At 49.4% G+C, this 23243-nt stretch overlaps 2 protein-coding genes across 11 annotated transcripts in view; one reads left to right on the forward strand and one right to left on the reverse strand.

Annotated features, from left to right (window-relative positions):
* Positions 1-11011, reverse strand: part of Dzip1 (DAZ interacting zinc finger protein 1) — a 54304-nt gene extending 43293 nt beyond the window's left edge. For 2 of the 10 annotated variants that reach the window (XM_060391609.1, XM_060391602.1), the window contains exons 1-6: positions 10679-11009; positions 9969-10062; positions 9449-9647; positions 8511-8756; positions 7842-8390; positions 2160-2244 (exon numbers count right to left, since the gene is read on the reverse strand). In XM_060391609.1, the coding sequence (XP_060247592.1) occupies positions 2160-2244; positions 7842-8390; positions 8511-8513 (637 nt within the window). In that variant the 5' untranslated portion in view covers positions 8514-8756; positions 9449-9647; positions 9969-10062; positions 10679-11009. Of the gene's footprint in view, positions 1-2159; positions 2245-7841; positions 8391-8510; positions 8757-9448; positions 9648-9968; positions 10063-10445; positions 10653-10678 lie in introns of those variants that run through there. The other 8 variants (XM_060391607.1, XM_060391608.1, XM_060391606.1 and 5 more) reach the window with 7 other exon arrangements.
* A 10586-nt stretch (positions 11012-21597) lies between these two features.
* The window catches only part of Dnajc3 (DnaJ heat shock protein family (Hsp40) member C3), a 36181-nt gene continuing 34535 nt past the window's right edge, over positions 21598-23243 (forward strand). The window contains exon 1 of the mRNA XM_021637087.2: positions 21598-21805. Within this exon, the coding sequence (XP_021492762.1) occupies positions 21724-21805 (82 nt within the window). The 5' untranslated portion in view covers positions 21598-21723. The remainder of the gene's footprint in view (positions 21806-23243) is intronic.

Consider the following 23243-nt stretch of genomic DNA (forward strand, 5'->3'; position numbering starts at 1 on the left):
CAAAGGCTTCCCCCACAAGTCCCATAATACTGAAAGGCTGAAGTCCCACCGTCAGCACTGTTTGCGCTCCCACCCAACGTCCCCAGGTCCCTATCGGTGAACACAGAGGGGCCTGGGGATTCAAGGCGCAAGCTGGGCAGCCATCTGTCAACTCGGGCAAAAGCGAAGAACTGAGAGGCTGTCAAAGGAAGCAACAGGTGAAGGGAGGGATACTTCTGTGCGTGTACTTACATGAGGATGTACACATGACTGAATGGGTACACATGGGCTGTGAGTGCGGACATGAAAGGTATGGAAACCAAAGCAGAAAGTCAGAATCTCAAAGATGACCTGAAGAGACAATACTCATTTCAGAGTCCGAAATGCTCTCTGACACGAGTATGAGATAGAATAAGAAACTGAAACAGAGAGACAGAGGTCAGTTTCACACTGGAGAATGGTAGGTCAATTGCACATAGCCCCACATTTCCACGTTTCCGGTATTTGCTTACTTGTATCAGTGGCCCATAGCTTATAACGACATTTTCTGCTACCTGTTCTGCTTCTACTACAAAGTGTAACGGGCAGGAATAGAAACAGACTGGTCCCAAAGGAAGGAAACCAGTGTAACTACTAAAAACACGTCTGTAGGCTACAGTGGCACAAAGCCTGGCCTGCTCGAGGAGGCAGAGACTCTGCATTCCGAGAACATTCAGACAGTGGGAAGACTGACTGGTTCTGGGTCTACTTCTACCCCTCCTTTCTGGTTACTTTCCATCAGCACCCAGACAGATCTACTCCACATAAGGCAACTTGCTCTCGTCTCTACGCTTCAGTGGAGATGACCTGTCAGGTCTGCTCTCCTTCCCAGCACACACTGCTGACATACATAGCTGTGCCTGTTGACGATTTCCTCACTGACTGCTAACTCGACTCAATCAAACGATCCCGTCCTCGAGGCCGACGACTGTGTGGCCACGGTAAACTCCCTTCTGTGTCCCAGTCTTTGCCTCTGAGTAGCTGACACGCTTGACCATGGCTGTCTTTTCGGAACACTTTCCTCTCGCTGCTCAAGGCAGCATGCTCTCTAGGTCACCCTCATTGTTACTCTCCACCTGCCACCATTGTCCCTGGGTCTTCGGGCCTTGGCCTGGATGACATCAGCCAGCCCACTGTCTCCAGTTCCCAGATTCCTCTGTCTACCCTGAGCCTCCATTTGCAAATACCAGCGCATGACTCGCCTTCTCTTGTATGTGTGATGTCAACGTGTGCCTGGCCAACACACGCTCTCCTCCCACCCACACCCTCAACCACAGGAAGCTCCTCTCAGGAGGTGCAGGTCTGTGTTTCACTGTCACCTCCACCCCAAGTCAGAGCTCTGCGGGCTCTGTGTACGGCACGTGTTCTTTTGATGCCCCTCTGCCCTGCAGCCAGCCCAGTCTGGGCTTCTCTCGTCTCACTTGGACTTCTACGCATCTCCTCATTCTACCAGCTTCTACTGTTGCTCCTGCATCCCTCAGCAGCCAGAATGCTTTCCTTAGGGGAGAAATGACACCATCGTTCTCCTCCACAAAAAAAGTCATCCCATGGCTTCCCACTGTATTCATGTACTGCCCACAAGCCAGGGCTGTTGTGGTCTCTTGAGATCTGTCCCCCAGGCCTTCAGCCTTCACACACACCACTGCCCTGCTCACACTCTGCCTCCTTTCTGTTCCTTAAACACAAGGCACAGCCTCGCCTCCTGGGCCTCACACTAGCAGCCCAGATACCTGGACTACTCTAGCCCCTCACTCTCATCAGACTATGGCTTCTTCACAGGACTTCACTCTGGCTGGAAATGGCTCGCTCAGAGAGGCCTTTGAAGGCCACCTGAGATGATTCTCCCTCTGCCTTGTTTTTGTCTTTCGCAGCTTTTGCTACTGTCTTTGCATCTGGCACGTGAAAAATACTACTGGTTTAAGTGTCGCTTTAGCCCTCTGTTAGAAGGCAAGACTCACTGACAGCTGTGTCCAGCTAGGGCACCCTGAACTCCAACCTCAGGGGCTCAGCGTTCATTCACTCAGCATGCTCACAGCCCGTAAGACCTTCCTTCGAAAGCTCCGATGAGTGCGCTGGACCACGTCTCTCGAGAAAGGAGAGAGGGAGAAGGAAAGAGCTCTGACTCAGAGCTCGTGCCTTACCAAGGTGAGACTCGGGGGCGTGGCGCCGTTGAATGTGGCTCTGGAGGAAGGCTTGGTTCATAAAGGCCTTGTCGCAAAAATGGCACTGAAAGGAGAACAACAAATTCAAGTGTTACTGTGACTCTCCCCATCTCCTAGCAGGTAAAACAAGGGATCAGAGGCACAGCCTTTTCATGGCTTTCTTCCTAAAAGACACAGGATGTTGGCTAGTGATACTGACGCAAAGGGCAAACGAAAGGTAAGAATGGCCTTCCCCAGCTAAAGTCAGTCAATGAGAGATCTTTTGACAGTTGAAACGATCTTTTGACAGTTGAAACGGCCCTTCTGGCAATTTCTGAAAGCTCTAGTAATGTTTCCACTACATGGGGTTTCCATCTCTTCCTACCAATTTGTTTAAGGTGGAGGAGAAACTCCAGAAACCAGCTCTGCTGGTACCCTGACAGAGGATTTCCAGCTTCTAAGTATCTGAGAAATGTCCATTACTTAAGTCATCTAATTGATGGTATTTGTTATGGCAGACCTAAGTAGCTAACGTGTGTGTGTGTGTGTGTGAAAGAGAGAGAAATGCTTTAAAACTAAAAACATTCTGTGAATATATGCATTCATAAAAAAAAAAAAACTTTCATTTTTTCAAGATAGGCTTTCTCTTGTGTATCCCTGGCTGTCTTGGAACTTGCTCTCTAGACCAGGCTGGCCTTGAACTCACAGAGATCCACCTGTGAAAGACTCTACCCAGCAGGGTATCAAAGCAGATGTTGAGACTCTTAGCCAAACTTTGGGCAGAGCACAGGGAATCTTATGAAAGAAGGGGAGATAGTAAGACCTGGAGGGGACAGGAGCTCCTCAAGGAGAGCAACAGAACCAAAAAATCTGGGCCCAGGGGTATTTTCTGTGACTGATACTCCAACCAAGGACCATGCATGGAGATAACCTAGAACCCCTACACAGATGTAGCCCATGGCAGCTCAGTCTCCATGTGGGTAACCTAGTACGGGGAGCAGAGGTTGCCTATGATGTGGACTCAGTTGCCTGTTCTTTGATCACTTCCCCCTTGGGGGGAAGTTCTGATTAGACTTGATAGGTGGGGGTCAGGTGGTAATGGAGAAGTGTTCCCACTCTTTCTAAGAACTAGGGGATGAGGACAGGAGGAAGAAGGAGGGAAGGTGGGACTAGAAGGAGACAAGGGAGTGGGCTACAATCGGGATGCAAAGTGAATAAATTATAAAAAATAAATTTAAATTAAAAAAAAAACTTTCCCCAAATAGAGGATGGAAATAGAGCAAAACACTAGCACACATCCCATCTTAGAGGTGGTTGTACGTGTTAGTTACACGGCTCTATGTGCCGTGTAACTAACTTATCATTGGTTACTCCATTGTTCACACTTATCATTGGTTACTCCATTGTTCATGCCTGTTAGTTTTCCCTTTTAAAACCTCTCATGTGTGGATATTCAGCAGAGTTGTTTTGACTTTCCTATATGTTATAAATTTTATATAATAAAATACTGAGGAAAAAGACAATATACATTGTCACTGTAACCCCTTTGCACATTTTGACTGCACACAACCCATATCATGCTCATATTCTCAGTGGGAGAAAGCCTTAAGGAAGTGGACATCCTCACATGTTTTATTCACACTACATACCTCCCGTGATTTCTTGAGGCAAAAGGAAATGGGGACAAAGAGAAGTGACAGAGAAGTGAGATCAATTTTCTGAAGGTGAACTGGATCACATGAATTGCCCAACCTCTTTGCAAAGAGTCGGGGGCCTCTGAAATCTTTCTGGAGAAGTGAAGTTAAAATGTTGGCAGTCATGTGACGGCAGTAACTCAGCTCTGGTGTTTGAGTACCACAGGGCTTTCTGCACCTCACTCTCGGGTTCTGGGTGAAAGAACTAACGACACGTTAAACATGACCACACAAAGTCCTTGAGCGGCTATGACGTAGGTAGAGTGACCATTCCCACACCACAGAGCAGAGGCAACGTTCGTGAGAGTTGAGCGATTTGTTAAGGTCTGGCAGTTGACACAGGAGTAGAGACGGGCTTGAAGCCACTCTCCCTAGGGAGCTTCCTTCTTCCTTTTCTCTCTGGGAGCAGAAGCAGGTGACCGGATTCTGTAGCATGACCTCCAGGGAGCCACAGGATGGAATGTGTCCACCACTAACTAAATGATTCCCACCCGTCTTCTGTCCTTCTAAGCCTGACAGCATCGCCCTAAGTTGAGGAATTTCTTACGGTCTCAAAGTGCACATAGGCCCTCAACAAATGATCTTAGACTGAAGGTGTGAGAAAAGGGAGAAGGGAAGGGTGGTGAAAAAGAGAGAGAAAGAGAGAGAGAGAGAGATTGATTATATCTCTGTCCATCTGGAGCCAAGTCTCCTTTTGAAGCCTGAGGACAGAGACTCACTTAACTCACAGCTCCCTGCAGAATCTGATTCTGTTGACCTCCCCAAACACCAGCATCAGAAATGTGTGGCTGTTCCCTAACCCCATTCCACACCTCTGGAATCAGAATCCCCTAGGCATCACAATCTCCTGGCAGGGCAAGAAAGGGCCATGAGGAGTGCCTGGCCTTTAAAACACATCTTTTCCAATTAAAATATAATTAAATGTGTGTTCCTGTGTGTGTGCTTGACTGTTGTAAAATATCTCCAATTAAAAAATATTTAAATATGTGTGTTTGTGTGTGTGTGTTGTATTGTGTGCTTGGCCATTAAAAGACATCTCCAATTAAAAAAATTTAGCATGTGCACATGTGTGAGTGTATAAGTGCGTATGCTGGAAAGGAGGCTCAGTGGTCCAGAGCACTGGCTGCTCTTACAGAGGACCCAGGTTTGATGCCTAGCCACCACACTGTAGCTCACAGCTGTCTGAAGCTCCAACCCCAGGACAGGAGTAAATCAAGCTGGTACTAATCTGGACGTTTCTTCCCTGCTGGCTAGCTTCCATAGTCCCGTAAGAGGCTACGAGGGCTGCTGAGGGAGAAGAGACATCAACAGTCTTACCACGCTGTAAAACCTGCAAATCACATAACAATCACCCTGGAAAAATTAGCACCAAAAGTGGCATGAATGTTATAGAGGTGACCGACAAGTCAGGAACCATCACGGAAGGGAAAGCAGGAAGCTTGTACGACCGCACATCACGAAGATTCCTTAGAAACAACATCTTCTGGACACGACCAGGCCAGTGCACTCATGAAGTCGCAGCAGCCATGGCTGCCAGCGTAAGACACACACAGAGGTCAAGCTGGTCAACTCCAGCTTGGAGAGTCAACAGGCTTCTGGGATCCTCAGCTAGCTCTGTAGTTTACTGGCAGAGGTTTTCTTCTGTGGTGTAGTTTGCCAGTGTTCCACCAGAGGGCTACTACACACAGGACAAAGCCCTGGGTTGGTTTATCGTTCTGGCAGTAATCAATTAATTTCAGTTAATTAAAATTTGCGACTGCATCCTAAAGTCAGATGACTGAACAAAATCAAGTCTCTTCCTCTAAATTATTTCACTGCCCAAATGTAACCTGGAGTTTCAGCACTTCTGCTATCTGCTCTCTATTCACCCTGGGCCATCCTGCACCGCAGCCTTACACCTAAGGCGGTGTAAGGGTTCACAACGAGGTAACAGAAGCCCTACACCATCACCAGAAAGCCACAAAGAAGGCCGAATATGCATGTCCACTGCGCCCTCACCACCTGTCTTCTCTTGTGGAACGCCTCATCCTAACAGGCAGCTGCTGCGAACATCCCACTTCCAGAAAGGAAGCAAAGTTAGAAATGGAACGACCTGCAGTTATAACCAAACCTGTGCAGCTAACCGTGAAACTGTTACCCTGAAAGTCACAAGAGTGTGTCGCTTAGCAGAGGACAGCAGGAAAAGACGATGGTCACTTCCGCCTTAATGTCCCACATGAACCCGCACACACTGTCCACACTGGCATTCAGACAGTCTGCTGCGTGCTGAGCTGACAGGGTCACTGGTGCGATAGGTCCTTACCTTTACATACTTATATAGCACTCATACTTCCTACTTGTTACCCATTTCAGCCACAGCCATCACACACATGTGAAAATCTTTACTAGCAATTGTTTCTACGGTGACTGAGAGAAAGATACAGCTTTTGCTGTGTATTAATATTTCACTAGATTACTAACCCAAACTAGAGAACAACACACTTACTTCCAACGTCTCAGAAGAACGACTCCCATTCACTGTACAAGAAAAGTTACTTAGCATTATTTACAGGCCTGTAGTCTTTAAACAGCATTTGAAGACATCGGGTATCATTGGAGGAGAGTGCCTCCTGGTGTCTAGCCAAGGCCAGACGCCGAGCTGAAACACACTTCAGCTGAAACACAAGCTTTGCACCTTGTCCTCTGCACTCTGAACTGCCCCACCTCTCTGCCCTTGATGCACTTCTACCCCGCCGAAGCTGCTTCAGCAACTGCTTGTAGCCACTTAAAGAGTACATATCCCCGACGTGGAAAAGGAAAACGAAATCAATCCTGTCAACCTGTTCACTACTTTTTAATCAAAGTTTGTCTTTCCTTCAGCCAAGCACAAACTGGGCCTCTCTGGTCTGAAACCCCCAAATCCAGATGCTCCAAAGCACAGCCATCTCCCCACAAGTGTAAAAGTCCATATCCAACTCCATGTGTCGGCCTCGGTCAGAACACAGGCAACCCGGAAGAGCTGTATAAAGCCACTAACTCCAGCTGCATTAGTTAGGCTGCCTTTGAAGCCTCCCACAAGCTTCTTTTCAGATTTGGGTCTCCTGCGCTGGAGAGCCTGTACTGCTCCTGCAGAGGAAGCCTGTGAGAATCTCAGCCTCCACGTCAGGTGCCTCACACACCACCGTCACTCCAGCTCCGGGAGAGCTGACCTCCCGGGCCCCCTCAAGGCACTGCACTCACTCCTGGGCACGCCCACACACGCACATGCCCACACATGCACATGCACACGTACATATAAATATTTAGATTTGAGTCCCAGCCCCAAGATACCTTAGGAGATGAATGCAAATACTGCAAATTTCAAACCTTTTCTGGTCCTAAGCATTTCAGAGCAGACAGACTCGACCTGTACAGTGATTTCAAAACTGCAATCTTTATCCTGGGCTCAGGGTCTAGTTCATAATAAACAGATTATGCTTAGAATACAGAGGCATTTGGCTCTTTAAATGCTAATGTTCGCGTTCTTGCCCATGGGGGCTGCACACATGGAACACTTGAGCCTGTAGCTCACTGTGCGGCCGTCCCTCTGTGGAGCTAAGCAGGGGTGGAGGAGCTACAGAACAGTGCCAACTGCAGGTAACAGGGATCTGGGGAAGGGTCCATGGAGGCCCTCGCTTCTATTTTGGCACTTTTCTGTCATTTGGAAAACATCCTGAATTTTTCTAAAAGCGGGGGGGGGACCCTCACATATTGTATCATACTCCATGTCATTTGGGCGCCAACTTCAATAGCAACTTGTACACACCTGGTTTTTTTGTTTGTTTTTGTTTTTCACACCATCTACTGTGAGCAGGAAACAGGCTCACCAACCAACATCTGGATAACCTCATAAGCCCTGCACAGCACAATATTATAACATTATTAAGGTACTTAGTTCTCAATCCCTTCCGGCTGCGGAAGGTAATGAAAACTTTCCGCTGCTGATTAAAATGAAGGCACAGCGTCCCACCTGGAAGTAGCTGGCCTTGGCCTCTATCATCAGCTGCTGCGTGGACAGCATCTTCTTCCTGCGTTTACACTCCTCCTTAAGCAGCTTGATCTCCCCGGCCTGCTTGGTGAGCAGCTGCTTGCTCTGCTCGTAGTCGCTGATGCTCAGGCGCAGCCTCTCCTCCACCAGGTTCAGCTGCGACGTGAGGAAGTCCTGCGAGTGCATCAGGTATTCGATGGTGAGCTGCGCCAGGCGGATCAGCTTCAGCAGCACGGGGTCCACCCCCGACTGGCAGTGCGGGCACTTCTCGTCCTCCAGCTTGCAGAAGGTGATGTTCATGATGTTCTCCTGCAGCGTCAGGACGTCCACGGCGCCGGCAACCTTGTCCACGTCAATGGCGCTCAGCCGCCTCCAGTCCACGCTCTCCAGCCGCGGCCGGAACTGGAAGAAGGGCAGGGGGCCCGTGGCCGCGCTGGCGGGGACGAAGGCCATGGGGGCCGCGCCTGCGGCAGGGGCGTCGGGCCCCTCGGGGCTGTTGGCCAGAGGGTAGTACACGTGCTTCTGGAAGGGCTGCGGAGGAAGAGACAGCGCGGCGGGAGGCGGGAGAGCCGGGGAGCCGGGAGTCCCAGCGCACCCGACCGTCTCTGCCCTGCATTTCGGGACAGGAACCGCGGGCCTCGTGCATCTTACCATGCTTGCAAGCCAGCCGGCCGCCTAGGCTTGCGCCTGAGGGGCGGAGCAGTGTCTTCTACCTGGCCTGGGCCGCTTTGGGGCCGCCGCCGCCACACCCCTCGTGAGCTGGAGAAGGCCCAGGCGCCCGCTTCGGCGGCGGCGGCCTGAGATCTGGGCGTCCAGGACGTTACTATAGCAACGCCCAGCCCCGACCTGGAGCACAGGGCGTGTCGGCCCACGCGCGTTCAGCATGCGCCCAGGGACCTGCGGGACCAGAAGGACAAGAGAAGACCTCTTGGGCCAGCCGGAGACTGGGCCACACTCCTCATGCACCTGTGGGGGCATCTCTTGGCGGCCACCTCCCCTGACCTCACCCTCAAAACACTGGGCCCGCTAGGCCCCTACATCGTGCATGGGTCACGTGTCCACAGTCTTCAGTCCCAGCTGCAGCCTTCTAGGTATCCATCCCCCTGTTAGTGGTTAGGTTCGGGGATTGGAAATACAGGTTTGACTTTTCACTCTTTTCCACACATTTGGGAAATGTGTACCTACAGAAGTTAACAGAGGGCATAAAGGCGGGAGATTTGAAAATCTGGGCAGGGAGTGCTGCATGTTGATTGTGGAATTAATTATACAGATGAATACATTTACCAGTTTTAACGGAACTGTTCTATTAAAATTAAGGGTGTGTTTTGTATATTACACCACAGTAAGGCTAAACTTGTTACTTAGCCCTTCTAAATGTCTTACTTTTAACATACTTTCAAACGGGATTGTTCTTTCTCTGGGCGCTGGCAGCTTGACTTTGAATCTTGTTAAATGCAAACCAAACAGCTCGCCTGATATAAACAGCAGTTTGTCACTCCAAAAGCATTTCTCAAAACGCTGAAGAAAAAAACGCATGGGAACTTCCATGTTCAGCTTTCTAAGAAGTTTCACCGGCCTACAGTATTTACCTTACAGATTTCTGTCGGCGCTGCATTCTTTAAAAAATTCTAGCAGCGACTTGCAGACCCCAGGCCTCTCATTGCAGGGGTCCTCTGGAGGCTGCCCGTGGTCACCTCCAAGATCAAGGAGCTGAGGAAAAGCCAGGCATTCCTCAATCCACCAGGGAGGCCCTGCTTGGACCAACCATCAGGATTTTTTTTTTCTTTCCTAACAACCAAATACGTGGACAGAAGAAAGAAAAATACAATTCACAGTAATTATCTGGAAGTAAAGCGGTCACTAGCTATTTCCAGCACTTTCCATGTAATGTAAACAAATCCACGAAAGTGTCCGGGAACTAAGACATGCACTTCCTGCTTCCCCAGGATGGCAGGAAGACTAACACCTTTTACTGCAGCCTCGCATAGAAGCCCTAAGACATAAACGACTGTAAAGGCCGACTCTTCGTGTGCCTGGTGCCTGACCTAGAACACATCTGTCGTCCCTGACCCTCAGCTTCCCCATCTGCTGAGGGACTGGGATACCGACCTGGCAGGTTTGTGGGTTCTGGGCTCCATCCACTGGGCTGGCAGGATCAGCGGGAACAGGAGGGGTGAGTGGCTCGCCGCTGTATTTCCAGCACCTAGGGCAGCACAAGAAAGGAAGGAGCGTTCAGAGTGTGCAGGGACTGAAAAATGCGGCTGAGTTATTGTTCCATTGAGAAGCTAATGAATGACCCTAGGCCCGTAGCCCTCCTATTTTCTTTGCCTTTGGCCTGTTAAAGGGACGAACCCTTGATCTGTTCCAAAGGCCCCCTAGCTGAACTGCACTCTCAGCTAAGACGCGCACAGGCCCATGGTATGGCCTTGGCCGTCGCCACAGGCGCCGAGGGCATCTGCCGTTAGCCATCCTTAACCCCTTGGTTGAATCCCAGCCACAAGATGGCCGGAACAGGAAGGCAGGGGGCATACTTTCCTGTTCCCCTGTTCCCATCCCAGACTGTGTTCCCATCCCTGGGCAGCCTACTGTTCTGGGCACACCGCACTGTGCTGCAGGCCTGAGGAGCCCGAAAAGACAAAGGCTCGGGAGCCGGGTCCTAGGAGGCAAAAGATGGTTGAAGGCAGCGGCGGATTCTGCAGCTTTGCGGATCTCAGCAAACAGGGAAGAAGGCCCGACTTGGCCTCGCCAACAGAGATGGGAGATGCTCTGTGCTGCTGAATCCCCTGGGCACGCCTGGAGCATCCTAGACCTCGGCTCACCCCAGCCGCGCGCTCCTGGGCGAAAGCCGGGCGCTGCAAGCCACGGGGCGACGCGGGGGACCCGGATCCCGGGATTGCTGCTGGCGCAGAGGCGGGGCTCGCGGAGGCCGAGGAGCAACCGAGCACGGAAAGGCAGGCCGGCTCCTTCTTCCAGGGTGCAAGATAGAGCGTGTCCCGTCTGGGCAAGTTGTGACGAGGCGGGTAGCCTGTCCTCGCTCCTCGTCCTCCCAGGCTCCAGGCCGTGGGTGGCTAAGGCTGCCCCACCCCCCTCCCGCCCCCTCCCCGTTACGATCTTCTGGTGGCCTCTTCTCCCCGCTACCCGGCTCCTCTGGCAGCTGGGCGGGACCACCCGCGCCTAGACCGCAGCACTAAAACGCGCTCCTCCAATCCGCAGCTGCTGCAGACACGTGATGCTACGCTGAGCTCTGTTGCTGGCTCCCGGTGCTAGCCCCGGGAAGACTTTTCAACAAGAATCCAGATTCCCTTCCACCGAGGTTTCCCCCTCTCTCAGCTCGCTGATTCCCCTAAAGGGCCGGTGTGAATTTTCTTCCCAGGAGAGATACAGTTTATCTGCAGATATCTGCAGATGAAAGAGAGCTTCAAGAGGCTGAACACGGTTGTGCTCTAGAGCGGAGAGGCACAGTGCCCCCATAAGAACACCGTATCTAAGGGGATAGTGTTCATTCGTGATGAGCATGTGTTACGAAACTGACAAGATTACAGTTGAGTGACAGCAGGAACTAGGCTTTTAACACACTGGATTGAAGATCAAACTATGCCAGAAATCTGTCTTACACTTGGACTTTCAGTTAATTCATACACAATAAACAATTTTAGTCCAACTTGAGGAATTAGAAGCATTACACATGTGGAAGGTACTAGCACAAAATAACATGCTTGCTGGTTAACCACAGTCACTTGGGAATGTGGCAGCTCAGTTGAAAGGATTGCCCTTCGGATCCTGCAGGCTCGTCTGCGGAGCATTTTCTATCTTACTGGATCACAAGATGCCGCCCACCTCGCTGGGGGTGGTCCCACTCTTGGGCAGGTGATCCTGAGTTGTATTATTATTATTTTTTTAAAGGAAATGGAGCAAGCATGAGGAGCAAGCCATTAAGCAGACTTCTCTGAGGTCTCTGCTTCTTTTCGGCCTCTCTGTGTCTCTTCCTGTTGGATTGTGTTTGGACATGTAAGCCATGTTGCTTTGGGTCACAGCGATTATCTCAGCAACAAGAACGTAATGTGAACGTAACTACTCGTGGACGTGTAATAGTTTCCTCTGAGAATGAAACACTCCAGGCGGCAGGGAAGCTCTGTAAGCAGGAGGGTAAACCACCCAAACTGCTCCAGGAAGTTCCTGAAACTGACCAGATCCACTAGGCTCCTCCCCATCACAGTAAGCAATGAAAGCCGAGCTATCTCCCAGACTAAGGGAAGCTGGGCTGCAAACTAGACTCAGAGACCCCACCAGCTGCCTGGGGAAGCAGGGACCAGCCGCGCTTCCGGGAAGAAGTTTAGAGCGGAGTCGCTGGGAGAGGACACTCTCCAACCTGAGTTAGTTCCGGGCAAGCTGTGCAGTGTGCTCCAGGTCCCCAGGTTTGTGAGCTTCCACCCGTGCTGGGGTGGGCCTTGCTCCTACACGTAACCCCGCTAAAACTCATTGGTTCCCCAAGTTGGACTCTGGCATCTGTTCTTTGGTCCTGTTGGGGGATTCTGCTCTGTGTGAGTGACCATGTATCTTGTCAGGGAAAGTTTTGTCACACAATACCAGGACAAATATCAATGATCATTTTTAAATGAAATGCCTAAATAAATTTATTAAAAGAGCATTTCAAAGGGATAACATATATAAAAGAAACATCCATAATGTTATTTATGAGAAATCTACTCTAGCTAGGCATGGTGGTGCACACCTTTAATCCCAGTACCCAGGATACTGAGGGCACAAGAGGATCTCTGTGAGTTAGAGGAATGCCTAGTCTACATAGTGAGTTCCAGGACAGCCAGGGCAGCATAGTGGGACTGTGTCTCAAAGAAAAACTCCGATTTAAATAAAAGATTACATACAGATTGGCTGTGGCAGTGCTGCCAGTCATCCTGGGTTAAGATGTAGAAGAGATTCAGGGCTGCGTCTGGACCCCCAAGACCAAGTTCCCAGCACAAAAGAGATTTGCCCCAGATGGACAAAGGACAGGAAATAAGAGACAAAGAGACTAACTTTGTTTCTGACTAACTGACTAACTGGAAGCTGACTAACGGGAAGGGGGAAATGAACAAGGGAGAGGGGTCAGGGAGATTTGTCCCAGTGGGGTCAAAGGGCTGACTGGATAGAGAGCAGACAGATGTGGCCCATAGGCAAGTGGCAGTTTACAAAGGTAAAGGGGACCCTGTCCCCGTATTAGGATGAGGTGTTTAATTTTAACTGAGCGTGTTAATTAGGTGAGCCAGAGGGGCCTTTGACTGCTGGACTTTAATACGTTGACAGCTGGACCTTGGTGGTCAGCCTCAGGAGGAAGTGGTCAAATAAAGGGCTAGAACTTGAGGGCCAGCTTTAGGAAATGTGATCCAAAGTTTTCAGCAAGGCAAAGGGAACAGGAAGAAGAATGGGGCCTGCCAGAGCCAGGTTTATCATGCTGCGGCTGGCTAGAGTCCCTTCAAGGTGTGGGGTTGTTTGGTTTTGAAAGGGAGTCCAGGCTGCACTCCAGGCTGACCTCAAACTCACTGGCAAGTGCCACCATCCAGGTTATGTGGAGCTGGGTGAACCCAAGGCCTTGTGAAATGAGCCATTTCCTGTGTTCTCGGAAGAAATCACGAGGAGGAAAGGGGGGTGACACGAACAACTGTTTTTCCCCTCTGGAGATTATGCTCCAGTGCAGTGCATGCTGCTCAGCACTCCCATGCCAGCACACAAGTGCCTGTGCTTGACGGTGCTAGACACTAGTGTTGGGCACTAGGGCCTGGTTTCTGTAGTAGCTGTGAGGAGGATGTTGAGCATAACTGTACCCCGGAAAGGTTAAACACGACACCTTTGGCCACTTTGCTCATGTGGGTTTTCAGGAAAGTCTCTCACGAATTAGAAGGACGTTGGTGGTTATCTAGTGACTGTAACCTTCTAAAGTAGTGACGTCAGGGAAGACGACGCTGTGGCACATCCAGACTTTCTACTCCTGTCAAGAGTGGGGCCTAACTTATGGGGGACATTGTTTCAAACTTTCATTTAAGAATCATTTAGTTTGTATCTTTGTGTGTGCATGGGTGTGTGTATGTTGTCTGTGTGTGCATGCATGTTTGTATGCTTGTGTACATATGTGCACCCTTGCATATGTGTGCATGCATGTGTGTGCATGCTTGTGTGTATGTGTATGTGACATGCTTGTGTATGGGCAAGTGTGTGCCACAGCTGGTACATACAGCTGGTGGAGTCTGCCAGCAAACCAAAGCAAGCTGAAGGGATTTGAAGTGGCCACAGGCGTGTGGACTTTATCCTCAGCCCTTTGGCGGCAGAGGAAAGTCGCCGACTTTGCAATGGGGCACTAGTAATTCTCCTCTCAACCCCTAAGCCCAAGTGTTGCTATGACAACCAGAATACAAATCTAGCTTGGACAGGTAGAGTATTTGTAGTGGAAGTTTTAGATTCTTTAAAACCTCAGTTATGTTACAAAGGTATGTTTTTGTTTTAATCCTAAGTGTAGGATATTGGGCCTTAGTTTTCCCACTGCTTATAGTTGCCTCCTGCAGCTCAGAGAGGGGTGTGGTCTTTGCCAGCTGGACACAGTTTAATTCTGAGGGCTTGGAGAGGGTGTAAATACAAGACCCCAGAGAGAGAAGGTGAGGGCTGTGAGGAGATGGATGGAGGAGGAAGGAGCCTGCTGGTTCTTCCTGCTGCTGTTTGCCGTTTGCTGTTGCTGCACTGTTAGATATCCTGACGACCAACATGGTCCTAAAGAAGCTGACAATCCTAACCAGCCAGAACTAAGTCTAAAGAGACCTCCACCCCTTTCTCTTCTAACTCTAGGACAGTGCTGCTCTCAGAAGACGGGCTGTTAAAGGAAAACATCAGTACAAAGCCTGGGTTACCTCCTCCCGGTCATTGGTCAAGGCGGCCTAAGAGTCCTGTAAAACAATGCTGCTGCTGCCTTTGCTCTTGGCTGCCTCCCTTAACTAGGTGGTAAGACACTATGGCTGCAGACACTACATACATTCCTTTCGGGACCTGACAAATCAGTCTGGAACTGCCCGGGAACCAGTCTCCCCATGGCTACCTGTCATGGTGCTAGAAGGTGGTGTCCTGGCTGCTGGCGGAGAAAAGACCTCCATGGTCTATCCCAGATCTGGACCCAGAAAGTCCTACCACTGCTCTGTCAGGACAGGTGTGCCCACTGGCTGAAACTCGGGCAAGACTGTTTATTGGAGTGTCACAGCTAGATTCAGCTGGGAAGAGGGACCCTCAACAGAAGCATCCCCAGATCAGATTGGCCTGAGGCCATGTCTGTGGTGTGTTTTTCTTTCCTTGTCAAGACAGGATCTTGCTATGTAGCTCTGGCTATCCTGGATTCAATATAAGCAGGCTGGCCTCTAGGTCCTAGAGATCTGCTGTGTGCCACTGTGCCTGTGAGGTATTTCCTACTTGCTAATTGGCGAGGTTGGCCCTCACAGCGTGTGCAGTGCCGTCCCTTGGTAGGTAGACTTAGGCTGCTTACGAAGGTGCCTCGATGGGGTGTGACGGCCTTTAACCCCAGCAGCACTTGGGAGGCAGATCTCTGTGAGGTCAAGGCCAGCCATGTCTACAAAGAGCTCCAGGACAGCCAGGGTTCTTACAAAGACAAACCCTGTCTTGAAAACAACAAAACATACACACAAAAAAGATGGCTGAGAAAAGCAGTAAGCAACATTCCTCTGTGGGTTCTGCTTCAAGCTCCTGCTGAGTTTCTGCCTTGGTCTCCCTGATGATGGCTTAATCCCTGTAAGCCAGAGTGACCCCTTTCTTTCCCAAGTTGCTTTTTTTTTTTTTTTTTTTTTTTTGAGACATGGTTTTTCTGTGTGGCCTTGGCTGTCCTGGACTTGCTTCATAGACCAGGTTGGCCCTGAACTCACAGATCCTCCTGCCTCTGCCTCCCCAAGTGTGGGGATCACAGGTGTGTGCCACTGTGCCCTGCTTTGGGTCAGAATGTTTTATCACAGCAATAGAAATGAAATTAGAGCATGGGGCAACTGATTACTCTCTTAACTGGATTTAAGGCCATTTTCCCAGGAAGGAATCCATGCCTGGTCCTTCAAACACAGGCCTAGGGAAGTCACAGACCTCAGGAGAGAACCTAGTGGTGTGTTTTACTAAATGGTCACTCCACAAAACTGACTTATAAATATTTATAATATATAACATAAACATTACTTATAGATGTGTTGTTTATTTTTTAACCTTGGTCAGAGAAGCTCCTCATTTCAGACGGTGGTGTTTGATCAAAGATGCTGGCAATAAGGGACTGTGAATGCTGTACCAAGGACATCTATAACACGCATGCATGCACGAACGCACGTGGAGGAGGGAACATTGTGGAGGAAGGAGCAGAATGACTGTAAGAGCTGGAAGCCGGGAGGCTATGAAATGCTTTGGATGTGGCATGGCTGTCACACATGAACTTACAGCAGCTGTGAGGGGCTTGGCAGTGATGACTGGGGAGGTGAGAGCTACTTTTCTTTGGGGTGGCCCAGCGATCACACAATGTCCACCCACATAAGGGCAGTGTTAATTGGACTGTGAGTTATGAAAAAAAAAAGGCAGGAAGTTATGATGAAATTGTTGTGGGAACCCAGGCACAGGGGGTGTTGGAGGGAGGCAACGGACATGAGCAAGACACAGGGTTTCTCTGTGTAGCTCTGGCTGTCCTGAGCCTCACTCTGGACCAGGCTGGGCTCAAACCACAGAAAACCCTGCTGGGATGAAAGGTGTGTGCCACCACTGCCCGGTGGCAAAATTTTCAACAATTAAAATTAAAAAAAGGTTTGGCTTAATCAAAAGGCAGAACAGGCCTCCAGTGACCTCTTGTGGCTATTGGCATGTAATTTTTGCTTCCCTTTACCCTTTTCCCCTTTTAAATGTGTGATAAATGTTGACTTAGACTGAAAAAAGTGGTCAATACAGAGGTTGAGTCATTGCTCTGGTTAGGATTATATAAATATCCCAAGGTCATTGAATATATATATATATATATATGTATTCCAGAATATAGCTCTAGAGTTTCACCTTCCACAAAGATATGCATCTTCGACTTCTCAAGGATCCCTTAAAGTATTTTCACAATTACACACATACAGCCCTTTGATCACACCCACCCAGTTATCCTCTTATCCCTCTTCTACTCTTAATGAACCCTTTCTGCTTCCCACGTCTCCTTACTGCTTTCAGCCTGTTTGTGCCTAAGCCTCTGTGGGGGTGTGAGCAGTGGTAATTTACCTATGGCTGCCCCACTGAGGAACATGGCCTTTCCTCCCCCAGCAGTCATTAGCTTCCCTCGTCATGAGCCCCTCTGAGGATCAACTCTTAAAAAAGTTATATTTGTTCTCTGTCCCTAGGAACTCCTATTAGATAGATCATGGCCACTGTCAAATGTACTATGAAGTCTACCGCAGAGATTTTTTTCCCTTAACTTCCGCCCTCTCTCAGGATAACCTCATGGCTGTTTGGCACTTGAAGCGGTACTCTCTAAGCAACAATTTTATTGTGGGAAATTTCAACTTTCCACCATTCTGCCAGTGTTAAGTGTAATTCTTTCAAGTGGCCCATTCACCCTGACACTTCTGCTCTGTGCCCTTCCACTCTCCCCGTTATTGTTCTCAGCCCTTTGGTGAGGCTCCTTGTCAATTACCAATCCCTGGTCTCCCTTTTCCCTCCTCCCCTCCTCCGCTCTACATTTTACTCATATTTGTGGGCCATACTCTCCTTGGTTTTCCTTCTACATCTGGATCAGTCTTGCCATTGTCAGCTGTCCTGATGTCCTGGGTACCGCCCCCATTTTTGTTTGGTTTCCTTTATACTTTGTCTTTAGGTGGTGTCACTCACTTACATGGACCCTCATTTTAAAATCCCTCTTTTCCACTCTCTTTCTCAATTCCAAATATAGAATCCAACCACTTACGCTTACTTTACATTTCTACTTGATGTTTATGAAGCATTGAAAATATAAGGTGGCTATAAGTTTAACTCTTAATTTTGTCTTCCCTTACTGAAACCAGATGTTAGTAAGTGATAATATGTAGCTGTCTGAACTACCACAGGCATCATCATTCCTGATTCTTTCAATGGTCTGATCCCCATCTACTATTTGTTACCATCTTGTTCCAGGTACATTCTGCAGTTTAGCTTGCTTCTGTCACTCTTTCTGATGTTACATCCATCTTCTGTTCAGCTTAGTGCAATAACCTCCCCAATACATTGTTTAACCTCTACAATTCGTTTGTTGATAACAGTACAATAAGGTAAATTCTTTGCTTAAAACTCTTTGGTGGCTTGTTTTCAATATAACAAGATTAAAATTACTCTAACAGCCTGAAAGGTCACTGACAAGATAGTCCCTGATTTAAGACGGTTTGGTTGAACTTTTTTTTTTTTTTTTTATAGTGGTGGAAAATAGCACATCCCAAGTTTTGACTTTCTGCTTCAGGGTTACTTAGGCATATGATATTCTGTGACACTGGGCAACTTTCCTTTGGCCTCATCAACATCTCCTCCTCAGCATACTGCCTTGCTGAGTTGTAGTGTTCAGTAGATTTCATGTATTGGTTGCATCATCCATTTCCAGTCCTTTGAACTTACTATAGGCTTAACAGGATGTGACATCATCCTAGGTAGTGGCACATTTTTTGTACCTCACTGTCATGTTAGATCACTGTAGCTCAAGTTTATTATACTGAAACCCACTGACTGAAACATAACTAAGACTTTCTCCATTCTAAAGCCTTTGTACTTTCTGTTTCCTCTGTCTGGCTCCTAAGGGGACTGTACGTACTTCTAAAGTCATGTTAACGTTATGGTTTGAAAATGAAATGTCACCCACTGTGCTAGTAGTGCCATTTCGTGTTGGAGTGCCTCAGGTGCATAGGGCCTACCTGGCTAATGCAGGCTTTTAGGGACGGGCCTCCAAAGGTTCGGCCCAGCCTTGCTCCTGGACCTAACTCAACAAGCTCACTGCAGACAGCACTTCAGAGGTTCCCAGTACTGCAGGTGCCAAGCTTTTGCTGCCACCAAACACTGATACTCTGTACAACTGTGAACTAACCAACCCTTCCTTGTCAGGTCACAGCCACAAGAGACATTTTTTTTTAACATCATTTTTGTCAAAGGATACTTTGTATATTGTAGCTCTGATGCTTCAGGATTGTTAGGTGGTTGCTCGAGAAATGTTTAGAGTCACTCAGCATTGAAGACCCTTTCTATTCTTAGTCTGTAACACGAATATGTTTTAAAAATAATCTCTCTCCTTAGGATTTTTGCAGTTCTTTTCCTTAAGGCCAGAATCACAGCAGTATCTAGGGGTAGGACACATTTTGTTTTCTTTCAAAATACTTCAACACTTTGTTGGCTCCTTTGACCAAAGGGGCCTCATTTGTGTGTTGTCTTGAGGACATGGAATCATCTCTCACCTTTTCACTTTACCTTGTGAGGTATGTGTGTCTGTGTGTATCTCAAAGAAATGTCCACAAAATCCTAAAGCTTCTTCATTATTTTGCTCCTGTTAGAATAAAGAACACAATCTGTAGGACTCTACAGTTTACAGGAACTTCAGTTTACCTGCTTCATAAGACCTCAAACTGTAAGTTTCAGGATCACACTCAATTTACAGATGGGGATAATTTACATAATAGCTGTTTCCTTGAATGTAAACATTGCGCCGTTCACCACTGCCTTCCCCAAGGCTTACACAGGACTCGTTTCCTCCATGAACCATTTCCTTTACATTCTATTTCTTTGGAATAGAAACTTTTTTTTTTTTTTTTTTTTTTTTTTTTTTTTTTTTTTTTTACTTTTCTTCGTTGTTTACATCTTTAGGAAATCACAAATTTGTTAGCTCTCAAATTTGGGACAAATGACTGAAGTCCTATTTAACATATCAAATCCAACCTACCCACTAGGTTCTCCCAGCATCCCAGTCCCTTACCTAGTACGAGCTATGGCTGTCCATAGCCATCTCTCTACCCAGAACCCTCCAGCCCAGGGGTTGGGCTGCCCTTCCTTTCCCCAGAGGCTCTTCTCTATATAATCCAGGGTTGGTTACCCTGCCCTCCCTTTTTAACCTTTGCCCCCTTGGCTGCTCCACCTGGCTCCCCTCTCTGGCGTCTCCTCACATGGCTCAGGGTCATGCCCACTCTCCCAGACGTCTCTGCCTCCACCTCTGTGCTCTCCCTTTTTTCTACATTAAACTTTCTCCTCCACCATGTATAGGAGCAATCATTTCCTTCCTTCTTTTCTCATTCAAAATTCACCTTGTGAGTTATTCTAAAGCACGAAGTAACACTAAGGTATCAAAAACTGAACTGCAAAGCCACATTATTTAACTGTGTGTGAAGCATTACATGTGTAGAAAGTGTTCAAAACAACATTTATGATCAAAGCCTAACAACAATTTGAAGTCGATCTTGTTCAAGTTCTTATATCTTTGAATGAAACAGCCACTATGTGGGTAAAAAAAGGGAAAAGTTTATTCCAAACTGCCAAGCAGAGAGCACTGAAGACCGAGCAAGAAAATGGCTGTGGCTCTGTTTGTGTAGGGTGAGCTAAAGGCACTGGAGGCATTTCATGAACACAGCAATGTGTAACTGAACTAGGTCAGGTACATAATAGCCCTGAAACTTGAAATCCTTCCGCAGCTAGCCATCGTTTCACCAGCCCCCACCCCAAACAACAGCAAAGATTCTTATCATTTCTTTGGAGAGACTAGGAAAGGACTTTAAGAATGCTGCCCCATCAGCCCTGAGACTTGGGAGAATGGCTCCTGCATCCCTAACCAACCAGAGGAACTAAAGAGTGTCAGGTCCCGCAATTAGTTCCTTTTCCAAGGTCGGGCACCAGGCAAAAAGCCAGCATTCCCTCAGGGGCCTGAAGAGATTCCTACTTGCTAAGGAGTCATTCCCCTATCCCTGGGAAAAGGGACACGTGGCTCTTCCATTAACTTAGGGCTGTGGTGTCTAATCTGTTAGCATGTCAAGGTCCCTCCTCACAAGCCCCTAAGCCAGCTCACAGCCTCCCTTCCTCCCACGTACCCGTTTCCATACAACCCAGGAGACAGACACCCGGCTCCCGGCCAACCCCTCCTCTCCCCCACCCCCAACCCCCACCAGCCAGTCCAGCGCACGCGCCTCTGCTTTCCCGAGAGCGGCCTTGGCAGTTTGGAATACACCTTTCACCCACGGGGCAGCTACGTGGGTTTCTTTACTTCGCCCATTTCATTCAAGAAGTCAATTTCAGACGTCTCCAACATCCCTGGAGACTTGGAGACCGGGTCTGGCCTTCCCAGCCCGGACGGCGGCCGCGCCTTAGGCTTCCGGGAAGCCTAAGTACCGGGAAGAGCCGGGCTCGCGCCGAGGCGCGCTGGTGCCGGCCCAGCCCGAGAGGACGGCGCTAGGCTCCGGGGCCCGCGCATGCGGACTCGGCGCCGCGGCCCGGCCTCCCCAGCCGCTTCCTCCCGGGCCTCGGCGGCGGTTTGGAGCCCGCTGACAGCTCCACGACCTGCGGACGCAGCCGCGTCTTGAGCTTCCACGTTATCCTATCAGCGCCAGGGCGGGGCGTCCGCCTCCACAGCCAATCAGCGCCAACCACGACCCAGGCGAGCCGCGCCGCTCCGTGGCCAGGAGGGAGGCGATTGGGCGGCCGCGCCGGGGGCGTGGCGTCCCCGGCCCCGCCCACAGCTGTTTTCCGCCGCCGGGCGCCCGCCGCTGCCGAGGCCAGAGTGACGGACTGAGCGGACGGAGGGCGCTTGGCTGCGGGCTGTGCGCCGCGCGGGCTGCTGGGCCGCGCACCTTCCTGCTCCTCGGCCTCGGCGCCCTCGGACATGGTGGCCCCCGGCTCGGTGGGCAGCCGGCTGGGCGCGGTGTTCCCGTTCCTGCTGGTCCTGGTGGACCTGCAGTACGAAGGTGAGTCCCGCCCTGCGCCCGGGCCGGGCTTCGGGCCGGGTCCCGGCCGGGAACGGCGCTCCGGGGCGCGAGGCTGGGCCCGAGCCGGGTCCGGCCGTGGGCGGCGGGGAGGCACGGCGGCCAGGGGACACGGGCTCGCTGGTGCCGGAGGAGGCGGTAACGGCGGCCCGCACGGGACGGGTCCCGGCGGCCGGAGCGGGGTGCGGGCGGCCAGGGAAGCCGGGGCCGCTGAGGGCGGGTCCAGAAGTCGGTCCGGCGCGGCGGACTTAGACTGGTGCCAGAGAAGCCCTGCTGGGCTCGGAGTCCCAGCCCCTGAGTTCTGGGCTCTGGGTCTGTGGTTTTACCGTTCCCAGCATGGCGTCATTCAACTTTTCTTTCCTCTCTGGGGCTACTTTCTCTAGTCTTCGGAAAAAAGGTCTCCTCAGAAAGATCGGGAGCGCTTACACTTCACCCTGGCCTCCAGACTGGAATGTTGGCTACTCTCAACAGAATAGCAAAAATAGAGGCCTGTCCCATCTTGGGTGTCAGAGCCGGGAGGAGTTAAACATTGACGCCCCAGATGCCATTGAATAATGCTTACCAACTTGGTTACTGTGCTGAGGTGACATCTGTCCTGGGCACTGATGTGCTCATTCCCGTAAGTGGGGGGATAGTTGTCAAGGAAAAGAGTAAACAATTGGATATTCCATTGGGGGGATTGAGGAACTGAAATTGGGAGTAATTTATGGTGAAATCCCACCAAAGTGTATGTGGGTTTCTTTCTTTTTTAAAAGTCATGCTCTTAGGTGCTTACATCTCCATTAAAGGTAGAACTTTTGTTTGTTCTGGCTTCCGGATGACCAAAGGTTCTTTGAACCTCAGATCAAAATTTGTGCTGTGATAATAACTTGGCGTTGAAGCCAGCCGCAAAGTGGAGGGGGTTGGCATTTGAAGGCCTAGATTACTTTAATATGGGTCATATATTCTAATTCTCTCGCATTTCCTAATTCTTTCCATCTGGACTAATCATGCTTATTGATCTTTGAGAACTTATTTTGGGTTATAAGTTGTTTAGTTGGTATGTTTATTTTTCAGAAATAGAAGTGCTTATTTTTGTTTGCTTTACCTTTTCCAGTAGCTTGTAGATCAGACGCATTCGAATTTCTGGTTTTTGTAGGATTCCTGAGACTTTTAGCACTTCTCTTCTTTCTCTGTTTCTGTGAGAAAACTTGAAGTTTTTCTGTCTGAAAAGCACTAATGGCACCCCTCAGGGGAAAGCCAGTGTTGCTCTTTTCCGGAGCATTGACTGTGTAAAATAGCAGGTGACGGAGAAGAAAAGAGCCTTTCTGTGAGCCATTTCTTATTCCACAGAGACACGAGATAGTCTCTGATTTACACATGGGAGGGGACTGGTGTTCCAGAGCTTAATGAAAAGTTATCTTGGGGCTGGAAAGATGGT

This window comes from Meriones unguiculatus, chromosome 9, assembly GCF_030254825.1.
Source record: "Meriones unguiculatus strain TT.TT164.6M chromosome 9, Bangor_MerUng_6.1, whole genome shotgun sequence".
Taxonomy (NCBI): Eukaryota; Metazoa; Chordata; class Mammalia; order Rodentia; family Muridae; genus Meriones; species Meriones unguiculatus.